Here is a 19,638-nt window from a genome sequence, read left to right as displayed (position 1 = left end):
GAGAAATGGAGGCCATGCTTCCTGTGTTGTCTGATTTACAGCGATTAATTAGCTTGTGAATGAGTTTTGATTTTACTTGGAGTGTTTAAGGTCCTGGCACTAGTGTACAATGTTGTACTTTTATTTTTATTTTTATTATTATCTATAAATGATAGTACTGTTGGTGAGAAATCAAGCACATGTTGTTTGTATGCAACAGATCACACAAAGACGGCATAATACCGCCCCCACCGGTCCATATTTCACCTTTGTGTGTGTGTTTGTGCACTACTTCCTGTGTTTGCATCAGTCCTGAAAGGGGCTGGGGGAAAATTTGATTCAGATGTGATGCGCTCCCAAATAATCCTGTGATCGACAGAATTATTTGCGATTCATTGTGGTTTGTTCTTTAATTTATTGGAAACATGCGCAAGATTAAACATTACAGATATCGATAAAAGGTTCCCACTGCTCACCGTCCTTGAAAAATGGGGAATTTCAAAAGCGGGATTTCCAGATTTTTTTGGGGGGGGGGGGGGGGGGGGGAGGGGGAATCATAGAAATGAATGAAAAACTAATGTAATAAATATCAGTTATTTATACTGCTAGAAATTACTCCAAAATGATGAGTCAATTTCTCTAAGATAATTTCAAACAAAACCCTTATGTAGTCATTAATAACGTCCGGAAAAGTCAAGGGAACGTTTTGGTCGAATGTGTGGGAGCCCTGTCGATATGTGGCATGCAAGGTCCGCCATGCAGTTTCAAACCGATCTCTCAAGCAGGTATTAAAGGGATACTCCACTTTTTTCGGAAATAAGCTCATTTTACATCTCCCCCAGAGTTAAACAGTTGAGTTTTACCGTTTTAGAATCCATTCAGCCGAACTCCGGTTCTGACGGTACCACTTTTAGCATAGCTTAGCACAGATCATTGATTCTGATTAGTCCAGTAGCATTTCTTTCAAAATGACCAAAAAGTTTCAATATTTTTCCTATTTAAAACTTGACTCTTCTGTAGTTAAACCGTGTACTAAGATCGACGGAAAATGAAAAGTTGCGATTTTCTAGGCTGATATGGCTAGGAACTACTCTCATTCCAGCGTAATAATCAAGGAACTGTGTGTCTGTACCATGGGTGCAGCAGGCGTAGTGATATGACGCAGCGCCTGAAAATAGTCCCCAGCTCGGTAACTTCTTCCAACGTGACCGGGACTAAGTTTGTCTAACCTATTAGACCTATTTTCAGGCGCTGCGTCATATCACTACGCCTGCTGCACCCATGGTACAGCCGCACAGTTCCTTGATTATTACGCCGGAATGAGAGTAGTTCCTAGTCATATAGGCTTAGAAAATCGCAACTTTTCATTTTCCGTCGATCTTAGTACACGGTTTAACTACAGAAGAGTCAAGTTTTAAATAGGAAAAATATTGAAACTCTTTGGTCATTTTGAAAGAAATGCTACTGGACTAATCAGAATCAATGATCTGTGCTAAGCTATGCTAAAAGTGGTACCGTCAGAACCGGAGTTCGGCTGAATGGATTCTAAAACGGTAAAACTCAACTGTTTAACTCTGGGGGAGATGTAAAATGAGCTTATTTCCGAAAAAAGTGGAGTATCCCTTTAAGGGTTTGGCCTGATTCAGAAAGCTCAAAGCACTTTGTGAATTAATTAAAATTTAATCATGAGGTGCTTATTGATTCCCACCCCGGTCTAAAACTGGAAGACAAGTGTATCCTGTTCAGACAAAGAAAGAGGGAAATTTGTAGGTTTGAAGGACACGACTGATCAAGACTGACGAATGGATGAAATAGTACTAGACATCCATAGAAAAAAAGATCCAGACAAATATAATACAATTTAAGGTGATTTTGAGTTGGTGTCGTGCTGTATAATGTCGTACGGTGTCATCTGTGATGTATGGTGTTTTTGAATGCTGGGTCTGTCAGTAATGGGAAGATCAAGCTACTTTTATGCTGAAAGAATGAATAGATATCATTGTGTAAATGAGCAAAGCCACTGTTTGTCTTCCTCTTCCTTTGGAGTGAAAGTCTTGATGGGGTTTCTATACTGTCGGCCTTTGTTTTTTCTGTCTGCTGTAGATGCTGGTGACAATAATCAGGTTGGATTTTATATGCTCTGAGTTAGTGTGCTGCTTCATGTCCTAGTCTGTGATATAGTGTCCGTCTATGTTGTGTGTTTTCCTTCTATTTGTTCGTTTAATAATAATAATCTGTATTTGACGCTTGCGTTTATGCCTGTACATTTCAGGTGTGATTACATAAAATATACCTGCTACAGAGCTCATTTACCCGTGTTATCCAGTCTCACGTCAGCCTTGGTAAAAGAGAGGGAACTCAGGACCTCAGAGGAAATTGGTGATGTGTATGACTGCACATTTTTGTCCAATACTTGTTGCAGGATTTTTTGGTAGCCTTTTTTTAATTCAGTAATCACATTAAACTGTTTAGGGGTCTTAAGTTTCAGTTAATAATGTGTATTTGAACGTTTAAAAAAAATGTTTAATCAATCACGCTGTTATGCATGATTCTCTCCTCAATTTGATTTCCTCCCCTCTTTATCTCATTCTCATGTATGGATGGGTTGTGCACAGATCCAGACCAAAGTCAAATCAGCAGAGAGACAATCTCAGGAAGTGCTGTTTAAATGCAGTAGCTCCTCCCTCACTCCTCTCTTATTCTGCCACTGTTTGAGCGAGTGCTTATTATCATGATTGTTGGGTTAGTGAGTTGAACTATGTATGTTTTAGTTTTTGAAAAATCTGTGTGCGTGTGGAACGTTATAAATGTGTCCTAATGAATAATTTCTCAATCCCCTACTTTTAATTTTACAGTTTTTAGAAGAAGCATCGGAGGGAAATTATGCATCAGTTTTGTTTTAATTTATTTTGTTTTAAATTCTGTTTCTCTGTTAAACTTTCATTGTGGCTTTCTTGCCCAAACATATGCCTGTTGTTAGTTTGAGATGTTTTCAGACTTTTATTTTGTTTGGCGATTTATTATTATCCTTGGGCGCAACTTACGTAGAGACTGTGCCACTAAAATTAGAAAAATCAGTGGAACTGGTTTTATTTTTTTATTATTTTAACTGAATTAATGGATTTGATTCATAACTGGTTGGTGAAATGAAATGATTACGTTTTGTTCCTAATCTTATATCCTGTGTAGGCTGTAAGCTTTTTAGACACCATGAGATGGCACGGTTACAAGTAGCAAGTCTTTAGCCAAAAAAAAAAAGGAAAAAAGTATTCATCCTTTCTTTTTAATTTAATAGGGGGGGATAGGCATAGCAACTGCTGAGTGAAGTGTTTTGGATGATATCGTAGATGTTTAATGAAAATGCTTAAGGAAATGGAAGAAAAAAAATAAATGATAAAATGATTTTAATCTGTGTTTGACTTTTTTTCAACTTGAAAGTACAACCTAGTAATTCTATAGGGATTTATATATATATATATATATATATATATATATATATATATATATATATATATATATATATATATATATATATATATATATATATATATATATAATTTAACTTAAAATTAAAAAAGTATTATCACCACATAACACACAAAGTAGACCAAAATTTAATTGTTTGTATTGTAAAACCCTGTGACTTTCTGTATCTGTCCTGCTGCAGTGTTTAAACTGGCAATGTGATCTGGGTGTAACATAGTTTTTGTCGTCTTTTTTGGGGCATAAGAATGATTTTTATTTTTATTTTTTTCATCAAATCCTTTTATCATTTATCACAGCCTGGTCTGTCTTGAGTATGCTGGTCACATGATTTGTTTTAAAAAATTTGTGATTAATTAGTCAGCCTGACCTAAATCCAACATGGCTGCCAGTGGTGCAGGACATTCAGATTTTGAGATAAGTAAATATATATTAAACTAACTTTTCTTTAGAAAAAATAATACTAACACTGCTAACATTAATTATGAACATAAGGTGCTGAAAAAGAAAATTTATAAAAAATATTGTTCATGTTATTTAGCACGTTTTGAAATGTTACACCTGAGTCACATTGCCACTTTTGGGTATAAAAAAGGGATTAACTTTGTATTCATTTTTGTAACAATCTTTGTATTCTGAGATATTTTTATTTTTTTTACAAATTATAAAATTTACAGGTTAAACTGATACAGCCTGTCTGTCTTGAGTATGCTGGTCACATGATTTGCTTCAAGTTATCTGTGATCAATTAGTCAGCCTGACCTAAATCCAACATTTTGTACCATTTTACCATTTTTATGGTAACACAAGGTCCATTTTCAAAACGGTTTTCACAGGCTGAATCTTGAGTTTGTAAGCTTTCCAATGATATATATGTCAGCATTATATGAGTTCAAGTATAGGATATAATTGTTTTAAACATGCAATGGCAGTTACAGTTATAGATTTGGTCCTTTTTTTATACCCTAAACAGGCAATGTGATCTGGGAGTCCAAAATACATAACATTTTTTTCAAAAATTATTTTGGATATGATTTAAGTCCAGAATAGATGATATAAAAAATGACATGAAATTATTTGTTGCTTATCATTTTCTACTCTTGCCTGTTTAAGGGTTAATTAAATGCAAGTATTGTTCTGATAAAGATAAAGTAGCTAATATCCAACATAACTAAAGGGAAGAAACTCTTGTAGCATCTCCAGTAGGATTTGATCATTTGTCCCAAATTGTGGTAACTGAATGGAATTGGAAATCATGTAGCCTACAGTACACATGACCTTTGTTGTTTTTCCACTGGGCCATTTTGTAGTAATAAATCACAGTGCATAAATTTACGGCATTGTATTGGATTGCAATTTTGGGGGATTTTTTATTATTTACATTTAAATCATCAAGTAATGGTTAAAGCTTTACGAGCTATAGGTTAAGAGCTTTATTCTATCTGTAATGTCTGCTTTTATTGCGTCATTCGACGTGTAGCCTACGGTGTGCAGCACAGACATGCGTAAACTAGAGCGATGGGTTTTTTATCACTGCTTCAAATCTCTTACGTAACGACTTTAATCTGGTTTCAGTATTACCTCAACATATCGCGAGATTTACATATTGTGAGCAAGCTGGATGAAGGAGTTCCAAAGGTGGGAACGCGGAGAGAGAGGGAACGAGCGAGAGAGGGAGGAGCAGGGTAAGTTTGTAAACACTGAAATCCTTGGCTGAGGAACAGGTGACACGCAACACATTCGGATTACCTGATGCATTAAAATTAGTGATTTCAAGTGTAGCGGCGCTGATCTCGCTAATGGTGGAGGTGTCATGAGCACCGTGTGTACACACTGCACGAGACGCGACACAATTAGAACACTCCCATTAGAATCAACGAAATCCGAGCGCGCTCGCATTGTAGATTCGTTTAATATAATGGGAGTGTTCTTGTTTTGTCCCTTCGCGTCGATCGCTTGCAGTGTAAATAGGGTGTTACAGCCTGTTGGCTCATGTGTGGTTAGCATTAGCCAGTTAGCTTTAGTGATGGGAAGTCCGACTCGTTTTCAAGAATCGGTTCTTTTGAACAGTTCGTTTTAAAGAACCGATTAAACACGGATTCAGCTATTCTGTATTCAATCACGTACTTGCGTCATCTCGTAGTCACTGATTTTGTCAATCTTATTAATAATTAATAACAGTTGTATTGTAATGTAATTTGTCTTGTTTCAGTTGTTGTTTAAAAAGCCATTTAGAACCTTACATATAATTTGCCACTGCAGTGTGTGTGTGTATATATATATAGGCTATATATATATAGGCTATATATATATAAATATATATATATATATATATATATATATATATATATATATATATATATATATATATATATATATATATATATGTCTTATTTTTTATTATTATAATAATTTTTTACATCTTTTTAAACTGTCATGCAGTGAAGTCATGAACATATTTACAGTACATTTTAATTGTAACATTTCTGCTATTCAGTTATTAATAGTAATTTACATTTCGGTTTACTCCAACTGCTCTTACTGTCAGTTCATTCATCGGCTCACTGATTCAGTCCGATTTGTGGACGAATCGTTCGGTCTGGTTTTGTGCATTTGTGTATTGAAAAGATCCGACTCAAAAGAACGATTCGTTTACAAATTGGACACCGCTAAGAACCATTTAAACGAAACACGGCGCGTTAGGAGTTGCGACAAACCCTCCGAAATGTTATCGTGTGGTTAACATGGTTGTTATGGCTTTGTTACATACTAGTGGTGGTTAATTTTATTGTGGATATCTTTCTGGAAACGCTTAGAGAGGAAACGCATGCTAGCTAGCGATATATGTGTGATAAAGCTATTGGGTTGAAGCTGGTTTAATTTAGCGGAAATGTTCTTTAAACGGGGATGATCTCAGACAGTAGTCAAATGAAAGCGTCTTATCATGTAATCGTCATGCACATTATGCAATCAGTTGAACCCAGCAGGCCTCTGTGCAGCAATGAAGTATGGATTCCTGTCATCTGTCAAGAGACTGTACAACATTTCAAATGGAAAGTTTAGGAGGAATTCATATTTTAAATAGGGGTTTTATGTTCAGATGATTGTTCAAATTGAGCTGAAATGAATAGAAATTAGTCTTTTAAAAAGTCTGGATCTCATAAGATAAATCACATCTCTTCTTTTTGGATGGTCTTTAGAAGTAACACAGGAAGTAGTTGATCTAAAATGGGAGACGATCGACCTTTTGTCTGCACTGCCCCAGGCTGTGGACAGGTAAGAGCTATTTTCTTTTTATTATTACTCTCAAATTCTCCTTTTCATGGTGTTCCTGTCCTACTGTGTAAGGAATATATACAGTCCTGATCCTTTAGTCCAAGTGTTCAAGATTTTGGGAGCCCAAATAGGAAGGTTTAAGAATCTTTCCCCTTAATTTCTTTTATGCCCCTTAATCTTGGTGACAGAAGCAGATTGTTGGCCAAAACTTTTATTCTGAAATCACTCCAGCTGTTTTAATCCCTGCTTCCACTGGGCAACTGTAAGAGGCTCCCATAGCACTGCATAACTGGATAACATAAGCCGTCATCAAAACAACAGATGGCCTGATATCATCCATTGCTTCTCTGTCTCTAGCTTCCATCTGATTTGAATTAGGACCCTGAATGAGACCCAAAATGACTGAAAACTTTACTGTGGGTTAATGCATGTCTCTGTCAATGTTTTTCTCACGTCAGAGGTTCACCAATGAGGACCATTTGGCAGTGCACAAACATAAGCATGAGATGACGCTGAAGTTCGGACAAGCCAGAACAGATACAGTTATTATTGCAGGTTTGTGTCCCCACATAGTTGCATTTCTGTCATTCTGTTGGCTCAGTCTGCATTGTGTTCATAGTAGGGGTTGCACTGACTAGTCGACGTGTCAACTTTAATGCTCTGCCATGACGTTAACTAGTCGCTGTTTATGTGATTTTGACACTAACAATACGGCTGCCTTGCAGAAGACCTTCAGACTGTTCTGACTTAGTGTGCTATATCTTTTCTAACTGATCGGAGTAAAGATTTAAGTATAAATTACAAACAAAACTCCAAAAAATCCCATAGATTTACACTGGCTGTAATACTAGTCCTATAGAGCAGGGGTCCCCAACCCCCGGGCCGCGGACCGGTACCGGTCGGTGGGACATTTGGTACCAGGCCGCACAGAAAGATTGAATAACTTACCGTATTTTCCGGACTATAAGTCGCTCCGGAGTATAAGTCACATCAGTCAAAAAATGCGCCATGAAGAAGAAAAAACATAAATAGCCTAAGTCGCACTGGACTATAAGTCGCTTTTATTTAGAAATTTATTTCACACAAAAAAACCCCAAAAAACAAACAATGTTACAGACGGGACACTTCTCCGTTACGGACGTGAGCGCTCTGAAAGCGGCACTAAAAGACTTCTTTAAAACTTTCACAGAGACCTCAAACAGAAAGCACTAAGCCTGTCTTTAAATTTAATTTAGTTTTGTATTAATTGTATCTAAATTTTAATCAATGTTTCATCAACCAATTGTCTGGATTTAATAAATAAGAAGTAAATATATTAGAAAATAGATAATCACGACACGGAGGCGCCGGCGCGTGAACTGGAGCTGGTCACGCCGGTCCGTGAAAATATTGTCTGTTATTAAACCGGTCCGTGGCGCACAAAAGGTTGGGGACCGCTGCTATAGAGGATAAGAAATCTTTGAAAACCACGTTAACTTTCCATTTCCATCAGTTAAAATGACAAATAAATGCATACTCTGAGAGCGCTCCACTAGTTATGTTTGTTTATAGTACTATCTGGATACTCAATATTGATCGGGTGAATGCACCTTTTAAACAGTTTATTGTACAGGTAAGTTAATCGCTGTTCTAAACTAATGTGCTGCTACATTGTAACACGCACGCATAAACATACAGACAGAAGCTCGCACATCACGTGCAGATCACGCGCACATTCAGGAGTGCAAAAACTTGCCATCTGCTTTTGAACTAAAACCCACAGCTTTACTATTAGTTAAGAAATATAACAACCCATTGACCAAATAACTGAAACATTTTCTGACACGCTGCAGCTGTGCACAAGGCAACCCGAGTTTGAGTCTCGGCTCGAGGTTGGGGATACTCAAGCCAACATTAAGATTGTTAACAAACTTTAGCTGTTGCAAATTGTGGCATGTTGCAAAGCATTCCCATCTATGGTTTTAATTAATTACATCTTCGGTGATTAGTTGATGTCAACTTAAAAAAATCTGAGGTTGTTTAACCCGTAGTTCAGAGTAAGTTGCATTAAGGCCCGTTCACACCCAGAATGATAACTATTTTAGTGTCCACACCAACACACAATAAAATTGTGTTTATCGTAAGCCTGCGCTACAGTTATGTCCTCTGCTGCTGCAAACGTTTAAGCTCTTTAAAGTCGGGTGGATTCTGATTGGCTGTCAATGTTTTTAATCATTAATCAGTTGGAAAAAAACATTCTGAAAGTGATTCCTATGGTATCCTTCTTATGTGCCGTTATCGTTAAGGCCCGCCCTCACCAAAATCAATAAAGATATAGCTATAAAGTTTTAATAATCATTTTAATTTTTATGCGAATAGGGATGACCACATTACAACTATAACGATAATGACACAGAAGAACAATATCACTGGAATTGCTCTCAGAGCATTTCATTTTTTTTAGTTTCCATCCAAAGTTGCAAATTTAACTTGACTGGAACACCACATAAAAGCTTTGTAAATAAAGCACCATTTCTAAGAAAACAAAATCGTCAGTTCCTGGGAAACTCGCACAAAATATCTTTAATAAGATGGAAGTTGCTGTAATCGGGAAAGCCACTGTGGCTTTTTTCATACATGACTTGCACCGCAGAGCGTGCAGACGAAATGCAGTGAGTACTGTCATGTCCTCTTGCGTTCAGATGCCTTGGGAACGCAGTCGTGCAAGACAGTTCTGGGAGGTCATTATACCAAATACTTTTGATTGCGGACATTGGCTCAGGAATTTCAGAATGACTCAAACAACATTTGAGATCCTTTGTAATGAATTTGGTCTGCTGTTTAGTCCAGTTATCCAATCACATTTTGTTGTGAGACAAAAGCACGCCTTTTTTTTTTTTTTTTTACATTTATAAAAATTCTTTATTCTGACACATTTATTCTGTAAATGTGTTTCCATTGTAGTTTATGTGCATGTCGTCTTATCTGATAAAAAGCGATCCGCCTCAATTGAGCGCATACATTTTTTATGCATATTTTTAGAATTTATCAGTAGCACCTCAATGCAGTCCACAAGATCCAGGGGGCGGGGGTTGGATCCACATCTAAGGGGTGGAGATGGGTAGGTTTAGGGGTGGGTTTAGGGATCAGGGGGTGGAGATGGGTTGGTCTAGGTATATGTAAGGTGGGAGGAGTTGGATCTGGATCCAACTCCTCCCCCTGGATGTCGTGTTCTGCAGTGAGGACCATATCAAATTTATGGGCATCTCTGACTTACAATCCAGCCTTTTTTATGCAATATCCAAAAATTCATATAAAAATAGGTGGATGGAAACATAGGTAGTGAAAGCCAATCAGAATCCATCCTGCTTTAAAGAGCCCGAGCGTTTAAAGTGGCAGATGACATAAATTTAGCACATACCTATAATATACGGAATGTTGTCTTCCACTAATAATAATAATAATTCATTACATAGTGCATTTCTCTGGACTTAAAGTGCTTTACATGGAAGGGGGGAATCTCCTCAACCACCACCAATGTGCAACATCCACCTGATGATGCGACGGCAGCCATAGTGCAACAGAGCGCCCGCCACACACTAGCTTATTGGTGGAGAGGGTATGAAGCCAATCAACTCGGAGGCCATGATGATGGACAGAGGCCAATGGGCAAATTTGACCAGGATGCCGTGATTTTTAATAACCACAGAGATTCAGGCCCTCGGTTTAACGTCTCATCCGAAGGATCCACCAGTGTGGATATTAATGTGGTTATTGCAACAGTTATCATTCTTGTTTTGAATGGGCCTTTATAGTTATGGACTTCCCTGTTCCCTGTAACAGAATTACAATGATTATTAAAACTTTATCATTATAGTAATCGCTCTGGGTGTGAATGGGCCTTTTATGTTTGATTTTCTTATGAATCATTATTTGCTTGTTAAGCTGTGTATATGTTTTGTATATATCATAATTGTACACTTGATTTCGATGTCAAAATAATAGTAATTAAGCAGTATCACACAATCAAGCGTGCCGTCTGGTTGTGATTTAGATGTTAATATAAATTTTAAAGAAACGTGCTAAGACTGTGTGTGTGTGTGTGCAGATCAGACACCCACTCCCACCCGGTTTCTTAAGAATTGTGAGGAGGTGGGTCTGTTTAGTGAGCTGGCTGGCTCCTTCGAGCAAGATCTTCGCAAAGCACACGAGGAGGAGGAGAGGAGAATTAAGGGCACGGTAAGATTTCATATAAGGAAAGTGTAAAGTATCAAAGGTTATCAACTTGTATGTTTTGACAATTGTTAGCATGAACTTGATATCTTGAATCTTGCCCTCAAAGCTTCAAGCTCTACAGACGCCTACAGAGGTTAAAGAGAGGGAAGGTCCTCTTGAAATTGACTCCTCCCCTCCAGACAGCCCTGACTCCACCTCCAGCATGACAAACAGCAAAGATGCAGTTGCCATGGCAAAGGAGCCTATTGCCTTGAGGAAAGCCATGGTGAATTTGAGACAAGGCAGATTACAGTATTTACAGTGCAGGTTTTTTTTGTTGTAGTGCAGCTTATAATATTATCATGTAACTCACTTTTACAGGATGTTCCTCCACGAACTGCAGCAAGTTCCACCCCTACACCAACCATAATGCGCCCAGGCTCGCTCCCACTTCACCAGGTATTCGACTCCATGATCCCAACTCAACCCTCTCCCACCTCTGTTATCACCAGGACCCCTCCGTCAAACAGACTCAGGTACACACTAGTTGACCTCATGTCAAAAAGGTTTTGTTTAGGATTGTCACGATTCCTCTATTAAATTTGAGTACTTGATTTAAAAAAAAAATTGTTGAATGCAATTTGCCCGTGTCGATTAACTGGCAAAACACCGGAAGAATTCCACGGATGAGAATCCATGGATCTCATTATTAGACCGTTTTCAAAGGCTGCACAATATATTAAAACCATTTAAGAATCATAATATAGCATAGGACTATTGTGAAATCACAAAGGCTGCGATTCAGTTTAATAAAAATATGCACTGCGGGCTTCAGGGTGTGTGCAGGTTACGAGGTTCTTCCGAGGGTGTGATTAATTGTGATTCAATATTTTAATCTATTGACAGCCCTAATTTTAAGTTATTTGAATGGTTATTGCTCACTTAGGTCTATTTTTATGAACACAAAAAATTATCCGATTACTCGTCGAAATAATCAACAGATTATTTGATTACCAATATAATCGGTCATCAATCATGCATTTTGGGTGTTCACCCGCTCAAATATAGCTAGCCTGAGTTTTTGATAGGATGTGTTGATCCTCAGCAGTGGGAGCAGATTCACTTCTTTGAGACAAAACTTTTTTTAATTTGGATGAGTCATTTCAGTGTTGTTCACACCTCTGATTCCTCACCCTGTGTGAGGAAAAATGTCCTAAAATAGTACCTCTATAACTCTCTTTTTTAGCTCGCCGTCTGGTTCTTTTCCTATGCTGATGCAGCTTCCAAATGGTCAGACTGTTCCTCTGCTTCCCAGTCCAGGGCAGACTTCAGTCATATCGGTATGGAGGTCTCACATACATATGATTATTAATCCATCATTTAACAAATCAGCTAGTTATAATGCATTTTATTTTGATATTTTTTGGTTTTACATTTTTTTATAGTTTAATATTAGCTTTAATAATTTGTAGCTAATCCTTCAATACATTTAAAGACAACTACTTCAAGACAGTTGCATTAAAATACTTTACAAATTACCTGCTGTTTTTTTTACATAACCTGTAGTTCTCTGTTTTGTGTGAAATATAAAAAATATATAAAATAATTTTTTTATATATTTTGTCTTCTTTTTTCAATAAAGTTGAAGTTATTTAGCCTAAATATTTGTGGAATAGATGTTACCCTTTTGGGGGAATGTGTGTTCTTGCACTCTGCGCTATTTATTTAGCAGGTTTTCTTGCACCATCAGCATATCAAGTTAAAAATAGTTATGCATTCTGCTGCACCCTGTCCAGCTGTTTTTGAATGCAAGAATACATCTGATGTGAACATTACCCTAAATCATTTTAATAATACAGACAGTCTTTTTTTTTTACCACTGACTAGTCAATTATGAAAATATATAGTACATCTCTACTTGCGAAAACTTTCCACAGACATACAGTATATTGCTCCTAAATCAAAATAATAGTAATTGATTTTACTGTATCTGTGATTACATTTTCAGCAGTATGAGCCTCAAAACAAGTACACATCTTTTTTGTGTTTGTGTTTATGCTTTTGTGATTATAGTATGTTAAACTTGTGTTGCTATGTGTGTGTGTGTGTGTGTGTATATATATATAGCTTGCCAGATCATCAAACACAGTGCCCAATATCCCAGGGATTCCAGGCCCTCCTATTGGTGGAAGCAGCAGTGGCTCCTCCTCTCCGTCTGGATACAGTACACACTCTGATGCCAAGACGGTGAGAATGAGCACGCGTACACCCACCCTAGCGCATGTAGACTTTACATAGGGATAAATGCTTTACAACGGGCTTATTGTATAACAATTAACTTACTACACAAATGTAACACACAGGTTTTGAGCGTTAATTTACACGCTGTGGTGTTTCCTTGTGTTTGTGTATGGGATTTGTCTCCATCTAGAGGCTAAAAGCAGCACTATCTCAGCAGAGTCCTAGTGGACCAGCACCAATACAAAAAACAGATCACACTGAGACACCATCACCTGCTCAACCACAGGTGCTCACAGACACCTCATGCCTGTGTTACATATATGCTAGTATTTGCCTGTTCTTTTTGAATAGTTTGTGACGTTTGAAAATAGTTCAATTAATGGGTTTAAATGGGATATATACTGAAGCATTATGTCAGTATACACTGTTTAAATGCTGACATATGCTTAAGTTCTCACTGTATCTGACAGCCCAAGCAATATCTTGTAGGTATCCCCTGCTCCCCCAAAAGGTGGCCGTAGACGACGGGGTGCAGATATTGAACCGGATGAGCGCAGGCGCCGTTTTCTTGAACGGAACAGAGCAGCCGCTTCCCGTTGCCGGCAAAAACGGAAAGTGTGGGTTAGTGCCCTGGAGAAGCGCGCCGAGGAGTTAGCTACTTCTAACGTCACGCTCACCGTGAGTCATACAGACAGAGTGAAAAGATACAGGAAATAAGATGATTTTATGTTGTTGAAATGTACTCTATGGTTGACAAATCTAGAAAGGACACATTACATAGATCAAAAGTGACAATAAAGACTTTTGTACTATTAAAAAATATATATTCTATTTCAAATAATGCAGTTCTTTTCAACTCTTTATTCATCAAAGAATCCTGGAAAAAAATTTTTTTGCACGGTTACCACAAAGATATTAAGCAGCACAACCATTTCCAACTGTGATAATAGTGAGAAATGTTTCTTGAGCAGCAAATCAGCATATCAGAATGATTTCTGAAGGATCATGTGACATTTGGAATTATGTTAAAAATTCATTACATTTTAAAATCAATTAAAATAAAACTTTTAATAATATAATATTTCACAACATCGCTGTTTTTTATTGTATTTTTGTATTTTTTTTAAATGCAGACTTGTTGAGCATAAGAGAGATCTCTTAAAAAAAAAAAAAACTAACTGACCCTACATTTTTGAACAGTATGGTTATATTTTTGATCATGCCATTGGTTGAGTCTATGTTGCTGTTGTGTACATGTGCTTGACAGGGTGAAGTGTCCCTGTTGAGGACTGAGGTGATACGGCTGAAGGAGCTGCTGTTGGCCCATAAGGACTGCCCTGTAACGGCCATGCAGAAAAAAGCATATCTCGGTAAGATACACCCACATATTTTCTTTATATGTCATAAATCCTTCATGCCTAACATTCATCCTTCCTTCATTTCTCTCTCTTTAGCTGCAGGAGTAGATGAGGGTTCGGTGTCGGCGTTGGTGATGCCCGTGTCGGTCCCGGCTCCGGTCTCTGTTAACGGTCTGAGCGTGCGTGCGGCGGAGGCTGTTGCTGTTTTAGCGGGAATGGGCTCGGGTCAGTGGAGTAGCACGTCTGGAGATGCTTCCTCCCAATCGCAGCCCACATCCAGATGATGAGCACGTCGTTCAGCCAATAGGAACTAAATATACTTTGAGTCTTTCAAAGGAGCGAATCCCCATCTCCCCTCAAAACTCTCAGTCACGGTGTGTTTGTAAATCCTCTCATGTGACAAATGGGAACCAATGTTTCCACGTTCTGACCACACCCCGCTCACAGACACTCTCCGGGCGACAGTGGCGACATCATAGAACGCCCCTGTCAGACTGCACAGACTAGGAAGCACTGCAGTGGAAATTAATTATCTTCTGTCATCTCTAAAAGAAATACACCTTTACCTAAACTTGTATAGATCTTCTCACTAATGCATTCAATTGATATTTGTCTCGTTTGCAGATATTTCTAATTATTTTGCATTTTATTCAATGGTTTTTCTAATATAATGATTCGTTGCATGATTCTGGCCACATTAGAACGATGATTTCTACACTATGCAGATAAGTTTAACGCCTTCTTTCTCAGTCTCTCTTTGTGACGCTTTCTCACACATTACTCACACTTACCATTTCTCCCAGTTTCCCTTTCTCTCTCTTCCTCTCTGTTCTAATTTTATTATCGTATGTACAGTAATTTCTCTCAGGTCTGTGCTTCTGTGGCTGTTTTGGTGAAGATCGTGTCTCACATTAGTGTAACCTGGCGCCGCAGAATGGACTCGCAAAAGCTTAAGAATGGAGAGAAAATATATTTTTATATTTGAATATTGTTATCAGTTTGTCTGCATTTTGCAATACACACATATATATATATATGTATATATATATATGTATATATATGGATGTGACGGGTAGCTTAACCATGTGGACATGTTTTAGATCAGTATGATTATGATATGCTCTGCTGAATTATAGGTATCTTTAACCAAAATACATAAATCCTTTTGCATTAGAGGTTAGACCCTAAAGTTTAAGTGCATCTGGTCTCTTATTAGGGAACATGCACACAAAAACTCACACGTAATGACTCGTGCTTGCATTTTGTGAATGTACAGTAGTTAACTAACCCAGCTATGAATGTGAGGCCTTGTTTCAAAATGGTTGAAAAGCAAAGTTGAGTCTTAGAAGCTGTTATAAAAATTAAAAATGTCTCTTTTTGGGCGTGAAAGACTCGCACTTGGCCTTCCTGAATTAATTTCATCTGGAGCGCATAACTAACACGTAACCTAAGTTGTATTCCATTAAACAGTTCACGCCTGATCACGTTATCAATAGGAGAATCTGCATTAGACTAAGCTGGGCTTATCAAAACCATTGCAGTTTTTTTTATTAATTCAACTTTGAATATCAGTTTTTTTATGGAAGCTCATTTCTGCCACATAAGAGAAAAAATTATAAATTATGATTTGGTAAACGTTGAAGATGGAACTTTGATAAAGATAGAAGATAGAACTTTGATAAAAGTCGAAATTATGAGATATGAAGTCATAATTATGAGATAAATTCATAGTTCTAAATGACATCATACTAGGTTGTAAATATATTAAAATTGAGTCATAAGTGACTTTTTGTCTCATAAATATTACTTTTAATGTCATAATTATGACTTTTTAATTTATAATTACGATTTACTGAAGCATGATTATTATTATTTTTCTGATGTGGAGGACATTTTGGAGGAAATATTTTGATTAGATGGTATGTAGACTATTTAGGTTTTATTTTAATGACCCAACCAGCCATATCAGTTTCTGTCATTGACGTTTTATTGCATCTGGATTTATCATATTTGGATGTAGAACGTACTGCTTTCCACTGTGTGTATAACTCACTGATCCCAAATTGTGTGGCGTGTCAGTGAAGCCCTAAACTAGAGCTGTAAATATGAAATGAGTGTCAGCATACAAACATTGCTTACTGTATGATATTGACTAACTGAAACGGTCCTTAAGATATGTTAAAATTAAACATTGATGGAACTCTAGCCTCTTGTACATTTAATGAGATGCTGCTTTTTGTCATTTTGTTTTGAAGGTGTTATATTCCTCTGTGTATATAGAAGTGGTGTGGTGGGACTTCTCTGTGTATATGGAATAGCTTGGATGAGATGGATATGCTTTGTGTTTATGAGTGTGAGCAATATATTATAAACCTTGTGTAATGCCTTTAATTTGGAACGTCTAAATCATGTTTAAGATGATATTTACACAGGTACCACATGTTTCTGAATTAACATTTTGTCCATCAACTTAATCCTAACCGCACCCTTATCTCTATAGTCAAAATCTACCTTAAACTATACAATTAGAGGACACTGGTTGGTTATTTGGATTGTTTTTCCAGAAAACTGTATAAAAACGTTAACTGTAACTTTAATGTTAAAAGAATGTGAAAATGATATGGTAAAAATAATGTTAATTGGTTAAGGGTGAGTAAAAAAATCTGTAATAGCTCTAATGGGACTTGTCATGCACTTCTACAGTAAAATACTGTTAAATGTACAGGTTTTGGATCTAAGAACAAGTCATTTGCAGAACATAAGAACAAGTCTTATAATTCACAGGGGAAAACAGGTTTTGGATCTAAGAACAAGTCATTTGCAGAACATAAGAACAAGTCTTATAATTTACACACACACACAAATATATATATATATATGACATTCGCAGATTTCCCTGTGACACTCTTTTTGTTTAAGCAATTCAGTTTCTTCTTATATATATATATATTTTTTTTTTTTTTGGTTATCAGTTATGTACATTAGGGTTTTATTTCACATCTGTTAAATTATTATTGCATTATTTTAGTGTTGTGTGTTCCATGATGTTTTTTTATTTATTTATTTGTGTGTACAACACCATGCACCTTTTATATATTATTAATTGACTCTGCTGACTTTGATTCATTACCAGTTGTGTTTTTATGGTGGTTGTCAATTTTATAAAAGTACAAACCAGATTTTAGTATATTAACATAATACCAGTTAAAGAATTTTTTTTTACCGTAAATTTTAAGTTTTTACCATAAAATTCACTGATTTATCTTACAGTGTATGTCAAAGGGATTGTTCACCCAAAAATGTTGAACACAAAAGAAGATATTTCAAAGAATGTCAATAACCAGACAGTTGTCGGCACCCATTGACCTCCCATGGGTCCCATAGGTGTACCACATGTTCCTGGATCAACATCTTTGTTGATCCTAGTCAACTTTCCAATCAACCAATCAGATTTGAGGGATAAGTTTACAGTTTATGTCAAGTTTAGGCTTAGAACCATGAGATGCTTCAACATCAGTGTTATTCGCCTATCATTTCCCTCTGATTTTAGGGAAAAGTTATGGTTAGGGTTAGGTTTAGGGGTAGGGATAGGGCAAGAACCACATTTTGGGACTGGAATGTTATTCCAGGATCAAGAAAATATGTTGATCCAGGAACATGTCTTACTTGGCAAAATCACAGTGACTGGGTGCCATCACCCGGCCATAACTATACCTTTAAACAAGTAAAAAAAAAAATCAGGGTAAATGAATAGTTAACCCAGAAATCAAATTATGCTATTATTTATTCACCCTTATGTCGTTTATAATCTATATAAACTCTTTTTTGATAGTCTTGGTTGCAATGAACTAGCCTTGCAAGGAAAAGGTCTGCGTGAAGCCTCTTCAAAATGTCTCCTTTTGTGCATCACAAAAGAAATTACAACCTACGGATTTAGAAAGACACAAGTGAGTAAATAACTGCAGAATTTTCATTATAGTGGAAACCATGTCTTTAACCATAGTTGTTCAAGAGATTGCATTGGATAAAGATTCTCTCTCACCACAGCAGAGGGAGCAAAATCGCCACGGCTTCTGACCACAGGCTCAGACTCCTCATCCCGAGCCCTGGTCATGTGACTCTTCCCATCGGTTGGGATTTCTCTCTCGGCATGGCGGAGATGATGGAGCTCGGTCTGCTGTCTAATACCATTTGTTATTCACTGTGAGGAGGACACGGGCATTTTTGTTGTCGGTAAACCTTTCTGCGCCGTTCTTTCCCCCGGTTTGTGGCCATAATGGCGGAGCGCGGTGTGGATGTGTCCGCTCTCCCCCAAGAGGTCCGAGAGCAGCTCGCTGAGCTGGACCTGGAGCTGTCGGAGGGTAAGCCTTTAAACAACAAGGGCTTTTCCTCTCTTGTTTGAATGCCTGCGTTTGGATAGATGTGTGTTAATTTGACAGGCTCAGTCGTGCATCCTCAATAACAGCATCCACACACAGGTTCCGTGCTGATGATGCTTCAATGTCGCCGCCGCTCGCGGAAACATACTGACCTCTTTTTCTGCATCTCACTGGTTCAACGTCGCGTTTATCTGCATTTTAAACGTCTGTTCAGCTTCGTTTTGCTCTCTAGACATCGGTCTAATATGTTTCCTTATTTACTGTTATGTTGTGACAAAAACACCGAGTCTGTGAAGCGCTGGAGGTATTTATGTGATTATTTAGCCTACAGGCCATGGATATTCTGTGTCCTGATATTTACAGACTTCATCAACTAGTAGTAGCCTATTCAGTGTCAGTTGTAGCCTATAGTTGATCTTTACTGTCATCGGGAATAATATTTATATGTATATAGTTTTACAATAGCTTCAGTATTACAATATAGGCTAATATGTATTATCTTTATGGTCAATCTATATTGGGTAAACTAACGTATATTTTAATGGTGGATGCTTTATCAATGAGTGTAGGCCCCTGCTTGACACACTGACAGTGCTATTAATAGACCGAAACTCATTTTTCCTCCATAAACAATCAACAACCATAGGCTATAAGATACAATGAGAGGTCAGGTAGGTATGGCAAGCTATTTAAACACTTACTAACAATGTAATTCTTATTCCATGGTA

General features: G+C 37.3%; 2 protein-coding genes and 1 long non-coding RNA gene across 6 annotated transcripts in view; all 3 read left to right on the top strand.

The window, feature by feature from the left end:
• The first annotated feature begins 121 nt into the window (after positions 1-121).
• Positions 122-3,387, top strand: LOC311300745. The gene is made up of 2 exons (XR_014629369.1): positions 122-764; positions 1,597-3,387. It is a non-coding gene; the product is annotated as an uncharacterized lncRNA (long non-coding RNA).
• A 1,638-nt stretch (positions 3,388-5,025) lies between these two features.
• On the top strand, positions 5,026-16,736 carry atf7b (activating transcription factor 7b). 2 transcript variants are annotated; one of them, XM_084424894.1, is made up of 12 exons: positions 5,026-5,147; positions 6,663-6,738; positions 7,197-7,293; positions 10,826-10,956; positions 11,060-11,218; positions 11,314-11,468; positions 12,179-12,272; positions 13,060-13,179; positions 13,364-13,459; positions 13,663-13,851; positions 14,441-14,543; positions 14,628-16,736. In XM_084424894.1, exons 2-12 carry the CDS (start codon positions 6,691-6,693, stop codon positions 14,813-14,815), a joined length of 1,380 nt encoding a protein of 459 aa, XP_084281020.1. In that variant the 5' UTR covers positions 5,026-5,147; positions 6,663-6,690; the 3' UTR covers positions 14,816-16,736. The 2 variants fall into 2 exon arrangements, with proteins under 2 accessions (XP_084281020.1, XP_084281021.1); XM_084424895.1 differs by lacking the exon at positions 13,364-13,459 and having other exon boundaries at positions 5,038-5,147.
• Positions 16,737-18,651: 1,915 nt separating this feature from the next.
• Positions 18,652-19,638, top strand: part of dip2bb (disco-interacting protein 2 homolog Bb) — a 34,974-nt gene continuing 33,987 nt past the window's right edge. For all 3 annotated transcript variants that reach the window (XM_084424864.1, XM_084424863.1, XM_084424862.1), the window contains exon 1: positions 18,652-18,892. In XM_084424864.1, the coding sequence (XP_084280990.1) occupies positions 18,808-18,892 (85 nt within the window). In that variant the 5' untranslated portion in view covers positions 18,652-18,807. The remainder of the gene's footprint in view (positions 18,893-19,638) is intronic.

This window comes from Rutilus rutilus, assembly GCF_951802725.1.
Source record: "Rutilus rutilus genome assembly, chromosome: 12".
NCBI classification, from domain to species: Eukaryota; Metazoa; Chordata; class Actinopteri; order Cypriniformes; family Leuciscidae; genus Rutilus; species Rutilus rutilus.
The sequence above is the reverse complement of the archived record's forward strand: the minus strand, read 5'-3'. Positions and strand labels throughout refer to the sequence as shown.

Coding starts and splice junctions, on each gene's coding strand:
- atf7b (XM_084424894.1), top strand. CDS start 6,691: ATGGGAGACGATCGACCTTTTGTCTGCACTGCCCCAGGCTGTGGACAG. Junction 10,957..11,059: donor AGAGGAGAATTAAGGGCACG/GTAAGATTTCAT, acceptor TTGCCCTCAAAG/CTTCAAGCTCTACAGACGCC. Junction 14,544..14,627: donor GCAGAAAAAAGCATATCTCG/GTAAGATACACC, acceptor CTCTCTCTTTAG/CTGCAGGAGTAGATGAGGGT.